Source organism: Callithrix jacchus, chromosome 6, assembly GCF_049354715.1.
Source record: "Callithrix jacchus isolate 240 chromosome 6, calJac240_pri, whole genome shotgun sequence".
Lineage (NCBI taxonomy): Eukaryota > Metazoa > Chordata > Mammalia > Primates > Cebidae > Callithrix > Callithrix jacchus.
Genome location: NC_133507.1, coordinates 44,413,337 through 44,437,118, shown reverse-complemented (window position 1 = coordinate 44,437,118; position 23,782 = coordinate 44,413,337). Strand labels below are relative to the sequence as shown.

The 23,782-nt window shown below is 36.3% G+C and overlaps 1 protein-coding gene and 1 long non-coding RNA gene across 2 annotated transcripts in view; one reads left to right on the top strand and one right to left on the bottom strand.

Moving 5' to 3' along the window:
• The window catches only part of LOC144582933 (uncharacterized), a 114,398-nt gene extending 109,530 nt beyond the window's left edge, over window positions 1-4,868 (bottom strand). The window contains exon 1 of the mRNA XM_078375627.1: window positions 4,752-4,868. Coding sequence (XP_078231753.1) covers window positions 4,752-4,860 — 109 coding nt within the window. The 5' untranslated portion in view covers window positions 4,861-4,868. The remainder of the gene's footprint in view (window positions 1-4,751) is intronic.
• Window positions 4,869-4,934: 66 nt separating this feature from the next.
• LOC144576789 (uncharacterized) lies at window positions 4,935-22,825 on the top strand. Its single transcript, XR_013519309.1, has 4 exons — window positions 4,935-5,142; window positions 12,834-12,899; window positions 18,169-18,237; window positions 22,353-22,825. It is a non-coding gene; the product is annotated as an uncharacterized LOC144576789 (long non-coding RNA).
• Window positions 22,826-23,782: the final 957 nt, after the last annotated feature.

Below are 23,782 nucleotides of genomic sequence, written 5' to 3'. Positions count from 1 at the left end.
GGCATGGTGGCGTGTGCCTGTGATCCCAGCTGCTCGGGAGGCTGAGGCAGGAGAATTGTCTGAACCCAGGAGGCGGAGGTTACGGTGAGCCAAGATCACACCATTGCACTCCAGCCTGGGTAACAAAAGTGAAACTCGTCTCAAAAAAAAAAAAGAACTTAAGGTAGGGAAATGAGAAATCAGTTTGATGTTTCCCTCTAGCCTAGTAGAACAGGAGTTTAAAATCACAGCCCAATTGACATGATTAACAAATAAAGTGGCATTTCCTAGCAAATGAAATGAACACTTAGCTTTCATAGCCTTCATATCCACTACATACTACTACATACATGCATTCATAGCCACTACCTACATGTATTTTGAATTGTGTGCCCCGTGGGCAATACTGGAGACAATACTGTCTCTAAAAACATATGAGATACAGACATAAATTGCCTGCATAATATGCCATAACCATGCATTACTTTTTAAAACTACTGGAACCTGAGGGAGGACTCCAATAGACAGCCTGCAAAAAGATAGAGCCCTCAGTCACTGAGCTGCTAGAAAATGAATTCAGCCAACAGCCTGAATGAGCTTGGAAGCAATTCTTTCTCAGTGAAGGTTCCAGATGAGAATGCAGCCTGGCTGACCCCTGCATTCTAGCCTTGTGAGACTCTGGAACTATAACCCATGGAAACTACGAAACAATATGTGTTATGATGCTAAATCTGTTGTAAGTCACTACACAACAATACAAAACTAATTCAGTATTTATTGTCAATGATAAAATGTGAACTTTTAAGCAAAATTTATAATTTTGAAAGACTTATGATGTTTCTATTGTTGATTATATGATAAGCTTCACAGCTTCCCAATAGTGAATTAATTTCCTCATGAGATTGGTGGTGGTGTTAATGAATGTGATACTTTCCTATCGCATTAGGAAATGTGTCAACGTTTGTAAGATCCATATAACTCTATGAACCAATATTTTCAAAATGAGCAATTTATGATGCCACAAAATCATGCATAAATAAAATTGCAAGATAGATCACTGCCTTTTAAAAGGTAAGGATTTTATTTTGAAGTTTTGTATCTTTTCACATGTAATACCTCCTCTAATACTTTGCAATTAATTTGTTTTTTCAATTTTTACAGATCACGTTGATGTTTTGCTAGATTCTCACATCAGTTTCTGCATTCTATTTCAGTCTGTTGCTACAGGTATTTTCTTTACTTTTAATTTCAAAGAAAATGTCGATTCACAATATACAAATAAATGTACACTTTAACTCAGCCTACTCCAATGTTAACATCTCACATAACTCTAAAATGATATTAAAACCAGTAATTGAACATCAGTACAATCCATTACACTTATTCAGATTTCACCAGTTATTTATTGCACTCATTTGCGTGTGTGTGTGTGTGTGTGTGTAGATCTGTGAAATTTTATTACCCATGTAGCTTTGTGAAATTACCACCGTCATTAAGAGACTTACTTTATCATTACCTCAAACTCCCTCTTTTGCCCTTTTAAATATATACATACTCTCTCTTTCCTCTATATCTTTTATTACTGGCAATTACTAACCTTTTTGCCATCTCTATAATTATGTCATTTCATGAATGTAATGTAAATGGAAGTTCACTGGTTTTATCTTTATGAAATTGGCTTTTTTCCCCACTCAGCATAATTGCCTCAGAGTTTATTCAAGCTATCCTTTGTATGAATATCCTTTGTACCATAGTTCAAATTATGGTATTCCATAGTAGGGATGTACCACAGTTATTTAACCAAATATTCTTTGAAGAACGTTTGGCTAGGTTACAGTTTTAGGCTATTTTTAAAAAGGTCGATGTGAACATTTATAGAAAAAATATCTAAAAACTTAAAGCAGGAATAATATTCATATTTTCTGACAATAGTACAATACAGTAAGCAAAATTACAAATAAAAGTTTTTAAGCACTATTCTTCTATAAAAAAAAGCTGTTAAAATATAAGAGAAAGGCAATACTGAGAGCAGCAAATATTTAAATATTTGGAAGACAGCCCAAAATAGTAAAAAGAAGAAAAATACAGTCTTCAATGCATTTATTGGAAGATAGACACATAACAACATGGGAACTTAAAATCCTAGCATCTTTGGATGGATATGATTACATTTCAGAAAAAGGAGTGACTCATCAGTTTTTGTGTATATTGAGTCAGGTGTACTTTTCAGGCAAGGTTAGTTAATATCATATTGCTAATGAATTTAGACAAATACTTCAAACAAAGTGGAATTATCAATTTATCTGCAATATCATAAATTTTCTTTAACAGCTTTGTTCATTTCTGAACCTTCAAAAGACCTAAGCATATTATTCAGTTAGAAATGCAGCAATCGAAGCTGGAGCCAGATTTGATTCTTTCAAAAAGAAAAGTACAAAACTCAAGTACATCCTCCTGTGTTGATTTTGTTTGCAACACTTTAAAGAAACACCAGTGGATGAAAGGGTAAAGAAAATGTAGTCTTTATACATAATAAAATATTATTCACTTATAAAAATAATGAAATCCTGTCATTTGCAACAACATGAATGGAATTGCAGGTCATTATGTTAAGTGAAATAAGTCAGACACAGAAGAAAAATATCACATGTTCTCACTCAAATGGGGAAGCTAAAAATTTGGATCTCATGAAGATGGAGTAGAATGGTGGCTACTAGAAGCTGGGAAGGGAAGGGTAATAAGGAGAGAGAAAGAAGGAGAAGTTGGTTAACAGGTACAAAAGTACAGTTAGGTAGAGGGAATAAGTCCTAGTATTCTGTAGTACAGCAGGGAAACTATAGTTAACATTAATTGATTGTATATTCCAACCAAGCCAAAGGAGAATAATTGGGATGCTCCCTACACAAAGAAAAGACCAATGTTTGAGATGACAGCTGCTCTTTTTGTCCTAATTTGGTCAATACAGATTGTATCCATGCATTAAAGTTCACAAGTACCCCAGAAATATGCACGAGTATTTTATATCAATCTAAAGAAGGTAAAATTGCAATAGCCAAGAAAATAAGGATGTACATTTATCTCCTCATCTTTATTGTCGCTTATATCTTATGTACATATGAGCCTTCTTATACCCTTTGTTCCTAAAAGAAAATTCATATTTCTACTTCCTTACAGATTTTCTGAAAATGCTATAATATTTAATATTGCATTCAAAGTCCAGGTTCAATTTTGTGGTGTCAAAATTTAAACAGCTTTTCTATTTCTGCTGTATCTTGTGATTGGTATTGACAAAAATGTAAAAGCACAGTGTCCCGAATTTGATTTATGAACATGCAATATTTACTCTAAACTAGCAAACATCCACATGCATTTCAACCATCTTTTACTATAATCCATTTTACTTTTATATTTTAAGAATCATATTAAATTTATATACCTTTTTTAGCCAGTATACATAAAACTTGCTTAACTCGTGCATTGTTTCCTCCCCATAATTTCATGATGATAAAAATTCAATATCTAACTTATTTTGAGGGGAATAATATCAGTGTTTGACATATAACACTAGGTATACACATTAAATTGTTTAATTTAATGATTAACAGTTGCCTGGGTAATGGCAAAGAAATCTGGATTTTGTTGTTTCTTTTTTTGTTTTTGATTTTTTAACATGCAAATGTTCACAGTAGTGTTACTATAGTAGCCACAAACTGGAAACAACTAGATATGCATTAACTTGGGAATGCATATAACAACATGGAATATATACTGAAATATATAAAACAACATGGACTACAGTGGACTCCTACTTAGCAATGAAAATAAATGGACAATTATTGCATCCCAGAACACAAGAAATCTCAAAACAATCGTGCCAGTAAAAGAAGGCAGACACAAAAGACTATAGACTGTATGAGTCCCTTTATACAACACTCTGGAGATTCCAAAATTAGACAGTCAGTGGTTAATATTTGCGAATGGGACACATGAGAAATTTTGGGGTGATCGAATATGCTATATTTTGTGGTCATTCTTACATGACTATACATTTGTAAAACTTATCAAACTCTGCATTTAAAGTAGTTTAATTTTGCTATATGTTTATTCCAAAATAAATATATCTATTTTTAAAGGTAAGAAGGAGCCTGGAGTTCCAGATACTTGACCCAACTTTAACACTTAGAAGAAAAAACATTCCAATTTTCTCAGCTTCAGTTTTATTCTTACATAATATTTAGATATTTAGATTATACTTCTATGCTACTGTACAGTAATTAGAGATGAAAATTATATATGGAATACATATTTACATTTATACTGTGATACAAATCCTAAATTATGAAAATGCTATAGCCATTTTATTATAATCTAAATAATGCCATCTATTTCTTCACTAGTATATAAATTACAATATCTTCAGCCTTTTTGAAATGAAACCAAAATGCTTAAACTAATGAGGGTTTATTTTTCTTATTTAATAGAATGTCCCAAGTTTGTTAGCCTAGGCCTGATATTATTATTCAAAGATGTTACTATAGACCTAAATTCTTTCTTCCATCTTTTTCTTGGAGTTTTGGCTTTTGTATTCATGCTTATCACTTCATAGTCACAACATGACTGCTGTCAAATCCAGACATCATACCCATAATCCAAATCCAGACATCATACCCATAATCCAAATCCAGACATCATACCCATAATCCAAATCCAGACATCATACCCATAATCCAAATCCAGACATCATACCCATAATCCAAATTCAGACATCATACCCATATTCCAAGCAATTAGAAGGTGGAGGATGAAGGGAAGAATGACTTTTTCATTACGACATGTTCCCGGTGTAAGGTGGGCAAAGGGACAATACAGGAACTGAACCATACATCTGGGCAGTTGGGTCCTACGTCAGAATGTGGAGTCTCACTGCCACGACTAGAAACCAACTAGCGCACAGCAGACGCAGGCAGTTATAACTGGTGACATGACAGTTGACAAAATACAGAGGAGAAGCCAAAGAGCAGGAAAACAGTGGACAGCTGTTTGGTGTTTGGTGGTAGGGCAAATTGTCTTTGCTTATTTTTTTATTCAAAACAGAAGACTTTCAGATACCTCAAATACTGTGATGTGGCAACTTTTCATCTTCTATTCAAGTTATTAACTCAGGTAAATTTGAAAATAACAATAAAATTAATTTAAGGAAATTTGAAAAAATTTATTGATTTTTAGAAAACAAAATATCATACAATAGAAATCAAATATTATATGGTATAATAATGTGCTTCAGCGATCTATACCAGGAGTGTAATTGCTGATGTCCCTAATCGCTGCTCTTTAATGTCCTTAACTGCGTTCCTGCTGAAGCCACATGTTGCAGGGGCTGCTCCTAACGGAGGGCTGAATGCAGCTGGGATACTAAGGCAGGTCTTTTTCTGTGGGAGGTGGCACTCCCCTGAGGGGTGCCATTGGTTCAAGAATTCTCTGATAGCTTTGACAAACCTTCCTTAGAATTGCATTGCAGTCTAATAATACACTTCCATCTAACTTTCCTTTCTTCCAGTTGAAATTAAAACACTTTCCGTTGAAATTAAAACTACAGGGTGGTTTGATAGCTCTGCCAGACCCTTCACTTCCCCCTCATTTCCCCTAGCAGGCATTGCTCTTAATAAATGTCTCCCACTACTAATCCTGTTTCTCAGAGAATTCCAACTAACACAAATGTCAACAGTTTTCCAGTTATGTAAGGCAATAAACAAACAAACAAAATTTGAAAGGGCTAGCACAATAAACACATGTTTGACAATTCTAGCTTAGGAGAAAAAAAAGAATAGCATTGACGATATTTGTAACACTAAAGACTAACTACAGATACTAAGGGAATTAAATATAAGGATAGAAACAGTTTTATAACAAAAAAATGGAAAATGAATACATTCAATTATTAATATTCTTGGTACATTCTTAATTCAATTACATATACATTTAAGATCCTCTACTAAAACCATGACCTATTACGTGTAAAGTTTGGCAACAGTAAATAAAACAGACAAAACAATATAGGCAAAAATCCTGGCCTCCTGGATTTTGTGTTGTAGTGGGGGAATAATCAATAAATACAAGGAATAAGTATATTATTCTGCATGGTAGATAGTGATAAGTTCGAAGAAATAAAATAAAGCAGGGAAGGGAACGAATATGTTGATCAGTGGGTAAGAAGCTATAAAAATTTCAGATAAAGTGGCCTGGAAGGACTTAGTCAAAAGGTGACATTTAAGTAATGGCCTCAGATAAAGAAGAAATGGGCCCTATAAATATATTAATTTATTAAGGAGTATGTATTTAAGGTAGAAAGAGCTGTAAAATGCCAAAAGCCTTGGGCAGAAGTATGTCTAGTATGTTTGAGCAAAATCAGGGAAGTCAGTGTCTTCACCAGAGAAAACTGGGGAATAGTGAGTGCTATAGAAGCTTAGGCTAGAGAGTCAGGTAATTTGGGTCTCATAGGTCCTGGGATAATTTTGGAAAAGTAAATAAGTAATATACCATAATATTTACTTATCAGAATTGGTCTAGTTTCTGTGTTGAAACTAGATGGCATAGGACTAAAAACTAAAAAGGAGGAAAACCAGTTCAGAGGCTATTTCATTAACCAAAAAGATGTTATGGTGGACTGGGGCAAATTGATGGCAGTGTGTATTTTGATAAGGATTGATATCTTAATATATGTTGAATTTAAATCTGACTGATTCTACCAAAATATCAGATGTGAGGGATGAAAAAAAGAGATTATAATAAAATTTGACTCTCTCTTTTTTCCTGAGCAAGTGGATACCTAGAATTTGTAGTTATTGATTTGAACACTGAGAGAAGGAGGGGGGATTGGGAAGTGGGACTACTTCAGAAATTTAATTTTGGCTAGGTATAGTTTGTGATACTTTTAAGATATCCAATTAAAGTGATCAAGTAAGCATTTAAATAACTAGGTCTAGGGGTTAGAAGAGAGGCCAAGTTGAATATTTATGTTAGGGAGTCATTTTAATTTTGTTTTCGTGCTAATAGAAGTGAGATAACTAAGAGAACTGTAGTTAAGTAAGGTGAGCACAGAGGACTGCTATTGGTGGCGATTAATGATTGATTATTTAGAACATTTCTAATGAAACAATGGAAACAAAATTCTGGTTTGAAAAATTGAGAAGAAAATTGGAGGCAGCAAATACGTAAACTGCTTCAGGGAATTTTTCTTTTTTTTTTTTTTTTTTTTTAATTTTTTATTGGATTATAGGTTTTGGGGTACATGAGCAGAGCATGCAAGACAGTTGCGTAGGTACACACATGGCAGTGTGCTTTGCTTTTCTTCTCCCCTTCACCCACATTTGGCATTTCTCCCCAGGCTATCCCTCCCCACCTCCCCCTCCCACTGGCCCTCCCCTTTTCCCCCCAATAGACCCCAGTGTTTAGTACTCCCCTTTCTGTGTCCATGTGTTCTCATTTTTCATCACCCACCTATGAGTGAGAATATGCGGTGTTTCATTTTCTGTTCTTGTGTCAGTTTGCTGAGGATGATGTTTTCCAGATTCATCCATGTCCCTACAAACGACACAAACTCATCATTTCTGATTGCTGCATAATATTCCATGGTGTATATGTGCCACATTTTTCCAATCCAGTCTATCATCAATGGGCATTTGGGCTGATTCCAGGTCTTTGCTATTGTAAACAGTGCTGCAATGAACATTCGTGTACATGTGTCCTTATAGTAGAACGATTTATAGTCTTTTGGATATATACCCAGTAATGGGATTGCTGGGTCAAATGGAATTTCTATTTCTAAGGCCTTGAGGAATCGCCACACCGTCTTCCACAATGGTTGAACTAATGTAAACTCCCACCAACAGTGTAAAAGTGTTCCTTTTTCTCCACATCCTCTCCAGCATCTGTTGTCTCCAGATTTTTTAATGATCGCCATTCTAACTGGCGTGAGATGGTATCTCAATGTGGTTTTGATTTGCATCTCTCTGATGACCAGTGACGATGAGCATTTTTTCATATGATTGTTGGCCTCATATATGTCTTCTTTCGTAAAGTATCTGTTCATATCCTTTGCCCACTTTTGAATGGGCTTGTTTGTTTTTTTTCTGTAAATCTGCTTGAGTTCTTTGTAAATTCTGGATATCAGCCCTTTGTCAGATGGGTAGACTGCGAAAATTTTTCCCATTCTGTTGGTTGCCGATCCACTCTAGTGACTGTTTCTTTTGCCGTGCAGAAGCTGTGGAGTTTCATTAGGTCCCATTTGTCTATTTTGGCTTTTGTTGCCAATGCTCTTGGTGTTTTGTTCATGAAGTCCTTGCCTACTCCTATGTCCTGGATAGTTTTGCCTAGATTTCCTTCTAGGGTTTTTATGGTGCCAGGTCTTATGTTTAAGTCTTTAATCCATCTGGAGTTAATTTTAGTGTAAGGTGTCAGGAAGGGGTCCAGTTTCTGCTTTCTGCACATGGCTAGCCAGTTTTCCCAACACCATTTGTTAAACATGGAATCCTTGCCCCATTGCTTGTTTTTGTCAGGTTTATCAAAGATTGTATAGTTGTATGTATGTTGTGTTGCCTCTGGTGCCTCTGTTTTGTTCCATTGGTCTATATCTCTGTTTTGGTACCAGTACCATGCTGTTTTGATTACTGTAGCCTTGTAGTATAGTTTGAAATCCGGTAGTGTGATGCCCCCCGCTGTGTTCTTTTTGCTTAGAATTGACTTGGCTATGCGGGCTCTCTTTTGGTTCCATATGAAGTTCATGGTGGTTTTTTCCAGTTCTGTGAAGAAAGTCAATGGTAGCTTGATGGGGATAGCATTGATTCTGTAAATTACTTTGGGCAGTATAGCCATTTTCACGATATTAATTCTTCCTAAACATGAACATGGAATGTTTCTCCATCTGTTTTTGTCCTCTCTGATTTCGTTGAGCAGTGGTTTGTAGTTCTCCTTGAAGAGGTCCCTTACGTTCCTTGTGAGTTGTATTCCAAGGTATTTTATTCTTTTTGTAGCAATTGCGAATGGCAGTTCGCTCTTGATTTGGCTTTCTTTAAGTCTGTTATTGGTGTAGACGAATGCTTGTGATTTTTGCACATTGATTTTATATCCTGAGACTTTGCTGAAGTTGTTTATCAGTTTCAGGAGTTTTTGGGCTGAGGCGATGGGGTCTTCTAGGTATACTATCATGTCGTCTGCAAATAGAGACAATTTGGCTTCCACCTTTCCTATTTGAATACCCTTTATTTCTTTTTCTTGCCTGATTGCTCTGGCTAGAACTTCCAGTACTATATTGAATAGGAGTGGTGAGAGAGGGCATCCTTGTCTAGTACCAGATTTCAAAGGGAATGCTTCCAGTTTTTGCCCATTCAGTATGATATTGGCTGTTGGTTTGTCATAAATAGCTTTTATTACTTTGAGATACGTTCCATCGATACCGAGTTTATTGAGGGTTTTTAGCATAAAGGGCTGTTGAATTTTGTCAAATGCCTTCTCTGCGTCAATTGAGATAATCATGTGGTTTTTGTTTTTGGTTCTGTTTATGTGGTGAATTACGTTGATAGACTTGCGTATGTTGAACCAGCCTTGCATCCCTGGGATGAATCCTACTTGATCATGATGAATAAGTTTTTTGATTTGCTGTTGCAATCGGCTTGCCAATATTTTATTGAAGATTTTTGCATCTATGTTCATCATGGATATTGGCCTGAAGTTTTCTTTTCTCGTTGGGTCTTTGCCGGGTTTTGGTATCAGGATGATGTTGGTCTCATAAAATGATTTGGGAAGGATTCCCTCTTTTTGGATTGTTTGAAATAGTTTTAGAAGGAATGGTACCAGCTCCTCCTTGTGTGTCTGGTAGAATTCGGCTGTGAACCCATCTGGACCTGGGCTTTTTTTGTGAGGTAGGCTCTTAATTGCTGCCTCAACTTCAGACCTTGTTATTGGTCTATTCATAGTTTCAGCTTCCTCCTGGTTTAGGCTTGGGAGGACACAGGAGTCCAGGAATTTATCCATTTCTTCCAGGTTTACTAGTTTATGTGCATAGAGTTGTTTGTAATATTCTCTGATGATGGTTTGAATTTCTGTGGAATCTGTGGTGATTTCCCCTTTATCATTTTTTATTGCATCTATTTGGTTGTTCTCTCTTTTCTTTTTAATCAATGTGGCTAGTGGTCTGTCTATTTTGTTGATCTTTTCAAAAAACCAGCTCTTGGATTTATTGATTTTTTGAAGGGTTTTTCGTGTCTCAATCTCCTTCAGCTCAGCTCTGATCTTAGTAATTTCTTGTCTTCTGCTGGGTTTTGAGTTTTTTTGATCTTGCTCCTCTAGCTCTTTCAATTTTGACGATAGGGTGTCAATTTTGGATCTCTCCATTCTTCTCATATGGGCACTTATTGCTATATACTTTCCTCTAGAGACTGCTTTAAATGTGTCCCAGAGGTTCTGGCACGTTGTGTCTTCATTCTCATTGGTTTCGAAGAACTTCTTTATTTCTGCCTTCATTTCGTTGTTTACCCAGTCAACATTCAAGAGCCAGTTGTTCAGTTTCCATGAAGCTGTGCGGTTCTGGGTCGGTTTCTGAATTCTGAGTTCTAACTTGATTGCACTATGGTCTGAGAGGCTGTTTGTTATGATTTCAGTTGTTTTGCATTTGTTGAGCAGTGCTTTACTTCCAATTATGTGGTCAATTTTAGAGTAGGTGTGATGTGGTGCTGAGAAGAATGTGTATTCTGTGGATTTGGGGTGGAGAGTTCTGTAAATGTCCACCAGGTTTGCTTGCTCCAGGTCTGAGTTCAAGCCCTGGGTATCCTTGTTGATTTTCTGTCTGGTTGATCTGTCTAGTATTGACAGTGGAGTGTTAAAGTCTCCCACTATTATTGTGTGGGAGTCTAAGTCCTTCTGTAAGTCATTAAGAACTTGCCTTATGTATCTGGGTGCTCCTGTGTTGGGTCCATATATGTTTAGGATCGTTAGCTCTTCTGGTTGTATCGATCCTTTTACCATTATGTAATGGCCTTCTTTGTCTCTTTTGATCTTTGTTGCTTTAAAGTCTATTTTATCAGAGATGACAATTGCAACTCCTGCTTTTTTTTGCTTTCCATTAGCTTGGTAAATCTTCCTCCATCCCTTTATTTTGAGCCTTTGTGTATCCTTGCATGTGAGATGGGTTTCCTGGATACAGCACACTGATGGGTTTTGGATTTTTATCCAATTTGCCAGTCTGTGTCTTTTGATTGGTGCATTTAGTCCATTTACATTTAGGGTTAATATTGTTATGTGTGAATTTGATACTGCCATTTTGATTCTAAGTGGCTGTTTTGCCTGTTAGTTGTTGTAGATTCTTCATTATGTTGAAGCTCTTTAGCATTCAGTGTGATTTTGGAATGGCTGGTACTGATTGATCCTTTCTATGTGTAGTGCCTCTTTTAGGAGCTCTTGTAAAGCAGGCCTGGTGGTGACAAAATCTCTGAGTACTTGCTTGTTCGCAAAGGATTTTATTCTTCCTTCACTTCTGAAGCTCAGTTTGGCTGGATATGAAATTCTGGGTTGAAAGTTCTTTTCTTTAAGAATGTTGAATATTGGCCCCCACTCTCTTCTGGCTTGTAGTGTTTCTGCCGAGAGATCTGCTGTGAGTCTGATGGGCTTCCCTTTGTGGGTGACCCGACCTTTCTCTCTGGCTGCCCTTAGTATTCTCTCCTTTATTTCAACCCTGTTGAATCTGACGATTATGTGCCTTGGGGTTGCTCTTCTTGCGGAATATCTTTGTGGTGTTCTCTGTATTTCCTGCAATTGAGTGTTGGCTTGTCTTGCTAGGTGGGGGAAATTTTCCTGGATGATGTCCTGAAGAGTATTTTCCAGCTGGGATTCATTCTCTTCGTCCCCTTCTGGTACACCTATCAAACGTAGGTTAGGTCTTTTCACATAGTCCCACATTTCTTGGAGACTTTGTTCATTCCTTTTTGCGCTTTTTTCTCTGATCTTGGTTTCTCGTTTTATTTCATTGAGTTGGTCTTCGACTTCAGATATTCTTTCTTCTGCTTGGTCAATTCGGCTATTGAAACTTGCGTTTGCTTCGCGAAGTTCTCGTATTGTGTTTTTCAGCTCCTTTAATTCATTCATATTCCTCTCTAAGTTATCCATTCTTGTTATCATTTCCTCGAATCTTTTTTCAAATCTTTTTTCAAGGTTCTTAGTTTCTTTGCATTGATTTAATACATGATCTTTTAGCTCACAAAAGTTTCTCATTATCCATCTTCTGAAGTCTAATTCCGTCATTTTGTCACAGTCATTCTCCGTCCAGCTTTGTTCCCTTGCTGGTGAGGAGTTTTGGTCCTTTCTAGGAGGCGATGTGTTCTGGTTTCGGGTGTTTTCCTCCTTTTTGCGCTGGTTTCTTCCCATCTTTGTGGATTTGTCCGCTGGTCGTCTGCGTAGTTGCTGACTTTTCGTTTGGGTCTCTGAGTGGACACCCAGAATGTTGATGATGAAGTATTTCTGTTGCTTGGTTTTCCTTCTACCAGTCTAGCCCCTTCGCTGTACGACTGTTGAGGTCCGCTCCAGACCCTGCTTGTCTGGGGTGCACCTCTAGTAGCCGTGGCACAGCGAGGGATGCTACCAGTTTCTTTTTCTGCTCTCTTTGTCCCAGGATGATGCCTGCCTAATGACAGTCTTTTGGATATAGAGGGGTCAGGGAGCTGCTTGAGGAGACAGGTTGTACTTTATAGGGGTTTAATTGCTGAGCTGTGTACTCTGTTGTTCATTCAGGGCTGTTAGGCTGCTATGTTTGATTCTGCTGCAACACAGCTCATTAAACAACCCTTTTTTTTTTTTTCTCAATTGAGAGAGGGGACTCAAGATGGCACTGTGAGAACAACCCAGGATTGGAGCCCGTGTTGAATTCGCAAACGGTGAGTCAGTGCTACATTTCCAGACTGATCTTTGTTGCCCACAGAACGGGGAAACTCCCAAGTATAAAAAGACACGGGACGCCAGGCAGTAGGTCTGCCTGGCGAAGCCGGCAGCCGGGGCGGCGGCAGCCGGCCCCACCCAGCAATCCCCACAGGGCGCGCTTGTCCGGGTGCCTTGTTGAACCGTCAACCTGAGACTTGAGAGGGCTGGACTTGAGACTGAACGAGACTTGCACAGTAGCCCAGCCCAGGGGATTGCAGGGACAGATCGCTTGGGATACCCAGTGGGACGAACAAAACCGCGATTTCAAACTATCCCAGGCAGTCGGTCCGAGACGCTCTGTGGGGGAGGGGCGTCCACCACTACGAGGCAACCTGCCCCAACTGATATACACGCCCACTGCTGAGGCAGCCAGCCGTTGCCGAGGCAACCCGCCCCAACTGAGATACACGCCCACTGCTGACGCAGTCAGCCGTTGCCGAGGCAACCTGTCCCTACTGAGATACACGCCCACTGCTGACGCAGCCTGCCGTTGCTGAGGCAACACGCTACAACGAAGAGACTCCACCGCAGGGCGAGGCAGAGACAACAGCAGAGCCGGCAGGAACAGCGCGAATCACACAACAGCAGGGCGGAGCCTCGGCAGCCAAACAGTGGCTAGTCTGCCTTCGAGCTGGGCAGGACACCTGATCGGACATCCAAAAATAAACCCAAACCCCTCAACACAGAGCATTTGAGAAAAAAAAAAAAAGGGAATTTTTCTTAACAGGCTGGAAAGGAATAGGCCAGTAGGTAGAAAGACAAGTGAGAACAAGGAAAAATAAAAGGAGATTTAATAACTTATTTTAAACTGATTAAAAACGGAGTCAGTAAAGAAGGAAAAATTGATGGAAAAAGAGAGGAAGGGAGTTTGTGGAGCATTTTTTTTGAGCAGATGAGCAGGAACAATTGAAGAATGGATGCTGGAGTAGATACTGACTGCCTGCCATGTGCATATCTTTTCAACTGCTGGGTTCATCCACAGCTGCAGTAAATGCTGCATGTAACAGCTTCGTTCCTGGAACCACTCTCTGGCACTGCAAAAGATCCTCTACTAAAACTAGGCACAACCTGGAGGCATGAGTATAGTTGTGGTGGGAGGAGGCGAAAGTACAGGGATAACACTCCAGGCAACTTACTAGAGTAGATCTCTTGGTCAATGCTCCAGTTTCCCGATGTTCCAGTGAGACAATTCCAAGGCATCTTTCAAAGGATCCCCAGTAGATTGACCGCATATACCCAGTGTGGTAACCAGCTCCTTAAAATATTTTCATTGATTTTTCTCCTTTTCTTCCCCCACTTTCCCCATTCCTTTACTTTCTTTCCTAGGATCACTTCCCAAATAGACTGCCAGGAAGTGATGCATTGTTTCAGGATCTGGGTTTTTTGGAGGGAAAAATCCTAAGATAGCAGGTTTGATTCCAACTGAGAGTGTAGAAAATGTGTCCATAAAACTGGAAACAATTCAGAATGTGGACACAAACACACATTAGGAGGTGTGTGGAAGTGAGAGGTTGAGGAGTTCGCTTTAAATTGCTTTTATTTTCTCATTGAAATAGGAGGCAAGTGACATGCTGAGTATGAAGATATGTTGGAGTTTAAAAGAGAGAGGAGAATATATAAAATGGCCAATTAGAATAGTGGTAGAAAAAAATTGATTGATAAAACATGGTATAATTTCTGGGCAGGAAGAAGGGACATAAACATAATCAAAATTATATGCCTTTTAAGTCTGAGTTTCTCACTCTGCCTGTTACAACACTATACCATTGAACTCCTTTCTAATCTTTACTTTTACATATCTCTTTATATGATGTATGTTGATTATAATATTTATAACTGATATGATGTGATATCTCATATCTGCAAATCCCTGATTGAAAGAAGAAACAGCATAATACTCCTTAAATAGTTGCTTTAACTAATCCTTTTACTCCCTGTCATTGCATTATAACTGGAATGGAAGAAATGATGATGATATGTACAATTTTGAAAATAGATAAATGGAAAAGCATAAACAATTACTATAGATATAATAAAAGAAATGCTTATCATCCTTATATTCAAAGTGATATCAAACTACATTTTCATGTGGAAATACTTGTATAATAATCTGCTACATTTTCCTCATGTATTTAAAAAAATTAAATTGATAATCCCCCCCTTTTTGTTTTACAAAAAGTATATTACCAAAATTCTCAACAGCTTAAAACAATAAGCATTTATTATCATGATTACAAGACTGGTTCTCTTGAGGTGATTCAATCTCAGGTTCCCACGCTGAAGTCAGACAAGCTACCTCTGCCTATTAAATTTCTTATTCCTCTTGACCAAGCGGCTATATAGAACAAAGTTCTGATTCTGGTAGAAGCTGGAAAAAGGAGTGAGGAGAATCATAGCTTGTATTAACTTGGAACTGGCGCACTTTAATATTACTTGGATCAAAACAAATCTCATGACAAAAGCTATGAGCATAGGAAAGGAGAAATATTGTTAACAGTAGTTAATACAATCTACTATGCCTTACATGACAGCTCCTTCTATTAAATATTTTCTGTTCAATCACACTAAATTGTGTACACAATTATTTGGGTAATAATGTTTCTTTTCTTAACAGGTAACCCATGAAGGCCGTCCAATTCTATCTGGCTGAGAGTCTAACATACAGTTCAAATGCAGTATATATTTCTTGATTTATCACTTATAGATAGCAAAGTATAACACTGATTTAATCAAAACACAATATACTGAGAAAATCAAAATGTGCTCTTGGAAGATCAAGGAGAAATAAGGATCCTAATCATCAGAAGACATAAAATTATAGCTGAGTAGTAGCATTGATGCAGAAGAAGAGAGGTCGAAAATGTTAGTGTTATTGTATGAATTACATTTAAGAACATATAGAAGTTAAGTAAATTTGAAATAAAATTGAAGACTTACTTCAAAATGTAATTCTATGAAAAATCATTTAGAAAATAAGGAATAAGGGGAAATGGAAGAGAAAAAAGGAAGGGAGAGAGGAAAGGGAAAATAATGTAGCAAATGTGTATTAATTAAGTTCTAAGGAATAGAGTTAATTTTATTAAATAAACATTTCAAATTTTATGTTCAGTCTAAGAAAATATTAAGTTATACTTTAGTAGATTCAGGGAAATGTTAAATCTTTCCAGTTTTTCTACTCACATATTGCTGGCTTAATTTAGAATAACTAGTTAAACATCTTAAACATTTGGTTAAAATAATTAGACAAAAGGCCAGGCGCGTGGCTCACGCCTGTAATCCCAGCACTTTGGGAGGCCGAGGCAGGCGGATCACAATGTCAAGAGATTGAGACCATCCCGGTCAACATGGTGAAACCCTGTCTCTACTAAAAATACAAAAAATTAGCTGGGCGTGGTGGTGTGTGCCTGTAATCCCAGCTACTCTGGAGGCTGAGGCAGGAGAATTGCCTGAACCCAGGAGGCAGAGGTTGCGGTTAGCTGAGATCACGCCATTGCACTCCAGCCTGGGTAACAAGAGCGAAACTCCGTCTCAAAAAAAAAAAAAAAAAAAAAAAAAAAAAAAAAAAAAAAAAAAAAAAAAAAATTAGGCAAAGAAAATAAACGACTCAAAAAAAGTCTGTAAAGAATAACAAGAAAAAAGAAAAAGTGACCCTCTTGTTTGTGGCTCAGTAATAGGTCTTCATATATGAACTCCCAGCACTCTGCCTTTACTTCATAAGAGAAAGGGTAGACTCCTACAAACTTTTTATTACTACAACTGCCTGGCTCTATACATTTCCTTATCTTCCTTGCTACTGGGTTGTGGGAGGATATAACCTGAGTTGCTCTCTTCAAATTTCCATCTATACTCTGAAGATTTTTCAATCCAAATTGCCTACAGCGTTAACTGATAATATCATTAATATTTTTTCCTTGCTAATTCTAAAAGCAAATATGGCTTGTCCATACTTCCTTTGGTCTCTTTTTGGTAATCAACATGGAAATGGATATTTTAAAGAAGACATCTTGGCCAATTAAATTTTTATTTTATTTTATTTTTTGAGACATATTGCCCATGCTGATCTCAAACTCCCACACTCATTCTCCCGTGGTGGTCTTTCATGAGCCAATCCTCCAGGCATAAATCTATCTTTCATAGAAGTATAGACCAAATTCAATACTAAAGCCACAAGGTTAAAAAAAGGCAATTAGCTGCCAGGCATGGTGGTGCATAACTGCAATTCCAGCACTTTGGGAGGTAGGAAGCCGAGGGGTGGATCACCTCAGGTCAGGAGTTCTGGACCAGCCTGCCAATATGGTGAAATCCCATCTGTACTAAAAATACAAAAATTAACCTGACATAGTGGTGTGCCTATAATCCCAGCTAGGCAGGAGGCTACGGCAGGAGAATTGTTTCAGCCACAGAGGTGGAGGTTGTAGTGAGCTACAAATGTGCCACTGCACTCCAGCCTGGGCAACAGAGTAAGACTCTATCTCAAAAAAAAAAAAAAAAAAAAAAGAAAGAAAGAAATGAAAAGAAAAGACTATTAGCACATGATGCTGTTTGTATCTGGCAACTACAGAATTATAAAAATTCAAAAAAATATATAGAAGTTTGGTGTCCTTTTGCTTTCTAATCTAAGAAGCAAACACATAATTTATTGGACTAAATCAAGGTCCTCAGTCAGGGATTTGCCCCTCTCTCCAGGCTGCATTTGGCAATGTCTGAAAACAGTTTTGCTTTTCACAACTAAAGGGGTTTAGCAGTCGCTACTGCCATTTAGTAGAGGAGAGCTCAGGGAAGCTGCTAGGCATCCTACATTCACAAAACAGGCACTTATAACAAATAATTACCCAGCCTCAATTATCAGTAGTGTCATGTTTGAAATACCTTGGCACTTAATATTTGGAAATACAATATAAAGAGTTATAGTGACATCAAAGCTTCTAAAATTAGACTTCAACCAGATTGAATATCTATCAGAAGAGAAACTGTATCCCTCAGAAAGAGGGGTGGTGATTCTCAGGCCCATGAAAACAATAATTCTTCAAAAACCAACATGGGCAATGACTCCAAAAAAAGTTCAGAAGGCAAGCAGACTTATCTGCTACTTCACCACAGACTTATCTGCTACTGGTAAGGCCACCCTTCTGGAAAAGAATCCAAAGATTCTGTTATTCTGGAAACATTCAGTTTATCTCACACACTTCCACTGTTCTGATTTCTTTGTCCTCACTTTACTTTCAGATTACCAGTTCACTTCTCCTGGAGGATTGCTTGCCATCAGAAGAAAATATATTCATCCCACATGCACAGGTATCTGGGTTCTGATAATAGTTATGTTTATTATTCACACAAATTGTTATTTATATTATAATCTATTTTCCCACATAGGTTCCCTAAGCAGAAAATATTTTGGCCAATACAGGTATTACTGTCTGTATCTTGCGTTGTTTTGAAAATGTAATTTTAGTAATCCACATTTCTATTTTGCATTGATTAAGTGGAGTCCACCTTTGAAATTTTCATCAACTTCAAAAAAGCTGAAATTGTTGCACTTCTGAATCCTTAATGCTCACATCCAAACTCAAGGCAACACAAAAGTCACCCAGAAAATACACGTCAACATTTTGGCAATAGTTCTTTAATTTCACTGTGTCTTAAATGATAATTTCTCTTAATTTTCACAATTAGCTCTTTAAAAAGCTATGCTTTATTCATTTTCTCTGCCTATACATCTGTTCTATTAGATATATAGAACATATATTTTATAATTTCTTCCAGATAAAAGTCAATATGCTGGGAATTTTTAAATACAAAAAATTAATGTGCAAATATTTTCCCTTCTGGACTTTTTTTTTCTCTTTATAACGGCATATAAGATACTTTGACATTAATTAAGTTGCTAAATTTCTCAGAAGCATTTCTGTCAAAGCTGGTAATAATTTCACAGGTACATAATTCTATTAAGCTCTCATTCAATCTTGTATCTACCAAAGAGTTGTTTGTTTGGGTAAGATAAAAATAAAATGGTGGTGGCTCAAGTAAGTTTTATTTTCTGTTATTGAACACTTGTGCTTTAAACTTATCCTTAGGTAGTAGAAAAGTATACTAACTTTTTTTAGTAAATAATGTTTGACCACATCTCAAAGATCTAATAATAATAAGATGACATATAAATTTCTAAGCAATTTTAACTTAGAAATCAAGTGGATATCAAGTATTAATTTGAGATAATGTGAAAAACTATAATAATGATTCAGTAGCCCCTTAATCAACAAGCAGTGTTTTTACCTATTACATCAGCATGATAAAGAGCAGCATCTTTAAATATTCAATAGCTCACAAAAGTGATTTCCCTAGTATTCATTTTCCAAAAACGTTCCAAAACTGTGGAAAGCTAAGCAAATCATAAAATAGCCAGTTTCCCTTATGACATCTAGAATAATGGTAGAAATGCACATACAAGAGTCACATTAAGTGTATAAAAGTCAAGGCTTTGTCATTTTCTCATGCAAATTAAAATTGTTTGAGATCTCTACAATGTAAAATTACTACTTTAAAGAGCATGTCATAATATGGGCTGCTTGTTTTTGTTTACAACATGAACCAGAAAGGTAAAGAAAAAATAAAAGATTTATAAACAACTTCTTGTGGAATACACCCCAGAGACCAAAAGAAAAATTAAAAAGCAGAGTTCAGCACTATTAGTTGTTAGCACACTAATGAATTCCAGGTAAACTGTCTACCTCTTAATAGGTAAACTTTAGCCCACATGATACACCTAGGTGAGAGCGAGGCAGGACTCCTGCAGCAAAACCAAAGCAACAGCCACTCCTACCCTCCCTAGGGCCTCAGCCTCAGGAAGCAAACCCTCTGATCCTGCTAACACCAACTCAGAAAGTTGGAGGAACTCTCTCAATATCACTGAAAAACAACCTTCTACAGCTAAAAGTTTAGAGACTCAGAAGCCAACATACCATCAAATAAAACATTCCAGACCATAGTTTTATGGCACTATTGTCATAAAGAGATTTAATAATTTCTTCTAGTGCTTCTCCATGTTTACCTTAGTCAACATCAAAGTCAATATTTATCATTTTGTTCATTATATGTAACCTGCACTTAAACCCCATTACTTTCATAAATTCATTCATTCTCTCTCCTATTCCTCTGTCCTTTCATCTCTTTTCAAAACCCTTGAACTATGCACTCACTGACTTCTGCTTTTTTTCCCCAGTACATTTGCTTTTTCCTCAACACTGTCAGAGCATTCCTATATAGATAGTCTTGATTTAAGTAATCCTCATTACACTCTGAAAAAACTGCTTCATTGGCCTTTTCAAGGTAGGTTTGTGTTTTTACTATCCCAAGTCAAACATGTAAGGAGAGAGAAGTTTTCCTTTTCACTTTCATTGCCACTTCCTGACAATCATAGATTTTTCCTATTAAATCTTTGCTCCTTACAAAGCTGCTAACTTCTTCACCGCTGGTCTCATACCTCATTCACTTAAGGTAACTGATATGGTTTGGCTGTGTCCCCACCCAAATCTCATATTGTAGGTACCGTAATTCCCGTGTGTTATGGAAGGACGCAGTAGGAGATGATTGAATCATGGGGGCGGGTCTTTCTTATGCTGTTGATAGTGAATGGATCTCACAAGATCTGATGGTTTTAAAAACGGGAGTTTCTCTACACAAGCTCTCTGTTTGCCTGCTGCCATCCACATAAGATGTGACTTACACCTCCTTGCCTTCCACCATGATTGTGAGGCCTCCCCAGCCATGTGGAATTATAAGTCCAACAAACCTCATTCTTGTGTAAATTGCCCAGTCTCAGGTATGTCATTATTAGCAGCATGAAAACAATCTAAGCCAGTGACCAAATGTTCCAGTTTGCCCAAAACTGCAGGGGTTCTCAGGAAACAGGACTTTCAGTTGTGAAACCATGAATTGGCCATCCTTTCCTGACTCACAGTTATTGTTTCAGTGTTACTTTTCTTTTACTATACAAGGACATTGGATTTCCATTACCTATATGACATCTTTAAGTTGTTATCAATGACTACCTCATTTCCTGATAATTCATCCACTACTCTTAGTTCATTGCCGCAACCAGAAATTTACTGCTACTAGAACTGATGCAACAATTCTGAAATTTCACTTTTCTGACCTTATTCTCTAGCCTCTTTCCTTGTCACTCACTTTATTATTTTAAATAATATACAGACCTTTTGAAAATAATCAATGCATTGATTCCACTGATTTATAACTTTTTTCTGCTCATTTTACCTTATATTGTACCTTGTACACCTTTAGCATCATGGTCCATTATTTGTTGCCATTTCCGTTGCGGTACTATCAGTAAGCACTAATTTATCCTGAGAGGAGGTCAGTAGCCTCACCAGTGTATTTCTGAATTATGAGTCAACATTTGCCTGACTGACCAATAAAAACAGCTTCCAGATGACTGTGGAATTCTCCAGGAACCAAAGCCTAAACAAAGTATGGTTGTGAAGATGAAGGGAGATGAAATTCTGTCAATAGAGTGAAGACAAAGAATACCAGGAAAACACAGACTATTATACTCTCACCGGTGTATAATGAAATGCTTTGGCCCAATTTACTTGAATTAGAAGGGAACTAACAAATGACTTAAGAAAAACACCTGAGAAAAAAATTGTATTTTACTTAATTTATATAGTAGCATATAAAATGCATATGTTAACATATTTGAATTTGAACACTAAATTCCCTGAGGATTCAGTGTATTTTTAATTATCTCAATAATCATGTTTAAAAATTTAAACAAAACAAATAATATAAAACTGAACAAATAGAGCCAAAGTTCTAGAAAGTGTTTTCAGTTTACATAAGTCATTTTTTACATTATAAAATGTGCAGTAATTCATGAATCTTATAAAAAGTAATGTTAGTATGATTTTAGAGCAAAACATATTCCTCAATTGTATTTTAAGAACATAGTGATTAATTAACAGACTGTTAGTCTGTACATGGGAAAATAGCCAAGGAAAAATCACCAGTTAAAGTAAAAACAGAATATTTATTATACACATACAATTATATAAATTATACATATAATTTACCTTTAGTAATATGTGTGCTATTATAATTAATTTTGTTTCATTTTGGCTGATTTTTTAAAAAATTCTTAAGTTTCCTAAGAATTCCTTGAAAAATAAACTTTCTCTTATATATTTTCCTATACCAAGTGGTAGCTGCAAAATTCCTGCAATTATTTACCAAGTTTCAAACTACAAGGATATATGATTTGCCACCTTTATTTCATGTTTTGCGATGCTTAGAGAAAACACGCAATTCCCTAAAGGAAAAATACATATTTTACTGCATGTATTTTTAAAAACCCTTAATCATTTGTTAAAGTTTAGCAGTATTCTCTTTTTGAACAGGTCGCTCTGGTAAGAAACATCGATGACCATTAGGTCCCTACCAATGCAGACAGAAGATAAGTAGGAAGAAAACTAACTATGTGCCATCAATTGTGGGAGAAGAAAGTCTAGTGAGAAATATAACCTGTTTTAAGTTATTCTTTTTTTTTTTTTCGGTTTTGTCACCTTGAACTGTAAGTAATTAATAGCAATAGTCCCTCTGAGCTTAAAAGCCACAAAGTATATATCCTGGTAGTTTGCAACTTCTGCTAATGTCAGTAAGATGCTGAAATTGGTTAGTAGGCACTGATTTCTCCTCTGTTTCCTTCAGATTTTAATTTACTACCTGGCCCAATTATCTTATTTTCTGAGTTTCCAAAATTTGTTAATCGTTCAGAAATTTCAATATAGTTCCAATTAAAGCCAACAACATAAAAATGGAAAAAAATTGCTTATGATCAATGGAATTACAAAAAAATATTAAATTAATTAATGATTAGCTGCCTGTGGGAATTGTTAATTATTTAAAGTTATTTTTAATAAACACACAGCATTTCTGTGACTTTCAGCTTCATTGCACATGTCATTCTGAGTAGCAATTACACTTTTTAAAAGTATTGACTTTCAATATTTTCCTTTGCATTTTATCTTTAATTGTAACTGTAATATTCCATTTTAGACTTAAAAAATTACAAATAATACAAAGAATTTCTGCTTGTTCCTTACCTAGATTTACCAAATTTTAATATTTTATCATATGCTCAAATACTTTTTTGCCTACTTTTAAAAATCAAGACACTTTGCTAACATAATTTTAGTCCACTTATCATAATTAGAAAAATAACAATGATTAAATAATATATAATCATTCACATGTAATCATATTTGACATTTGTTCCAATAATGTTCTTGGTAGCAAAAGAAATATCCAAATTATAAATTATATCATTTAGTCATGTCATTTTAGTTTCCTTAATCTAACAACATTTTCTCTGTTTCTTTTGTGTACCATGAGATTCGCATTTTATAAGGAGATTATCCTTTAGCCATGGTTTATGTGATGTTTCCTAATGATTAGATGTGCTTCTATGTTTTTGAAAAACACCACTTTCATGATGCTTTATATCAGAATGTGCATGATTTCGATTTGTCCATTATTAGTGATGGACCAACTCTGATCACTTTATTAAGGTAGTGTAATAATTGCAACTTCATTTTAAAGTTGTAATTTTTTCATTGCAAATAATAAGCAGCTTGTGGGAAGATGCTTGAGGAAGAGCTTTGGGACTATGCCAATATCTCCCTACTTCTCAAACTTCTAACATTAGTTTCAATATTCATTTATGGTATTTCTCTAAATCAGTTATTATCATGAGAACCAGTTGTTTCCAGACCAGACACTGGAAAAAAAAAGCTATGACAGAAATATTATTTGTCATGCCTGACAGTAA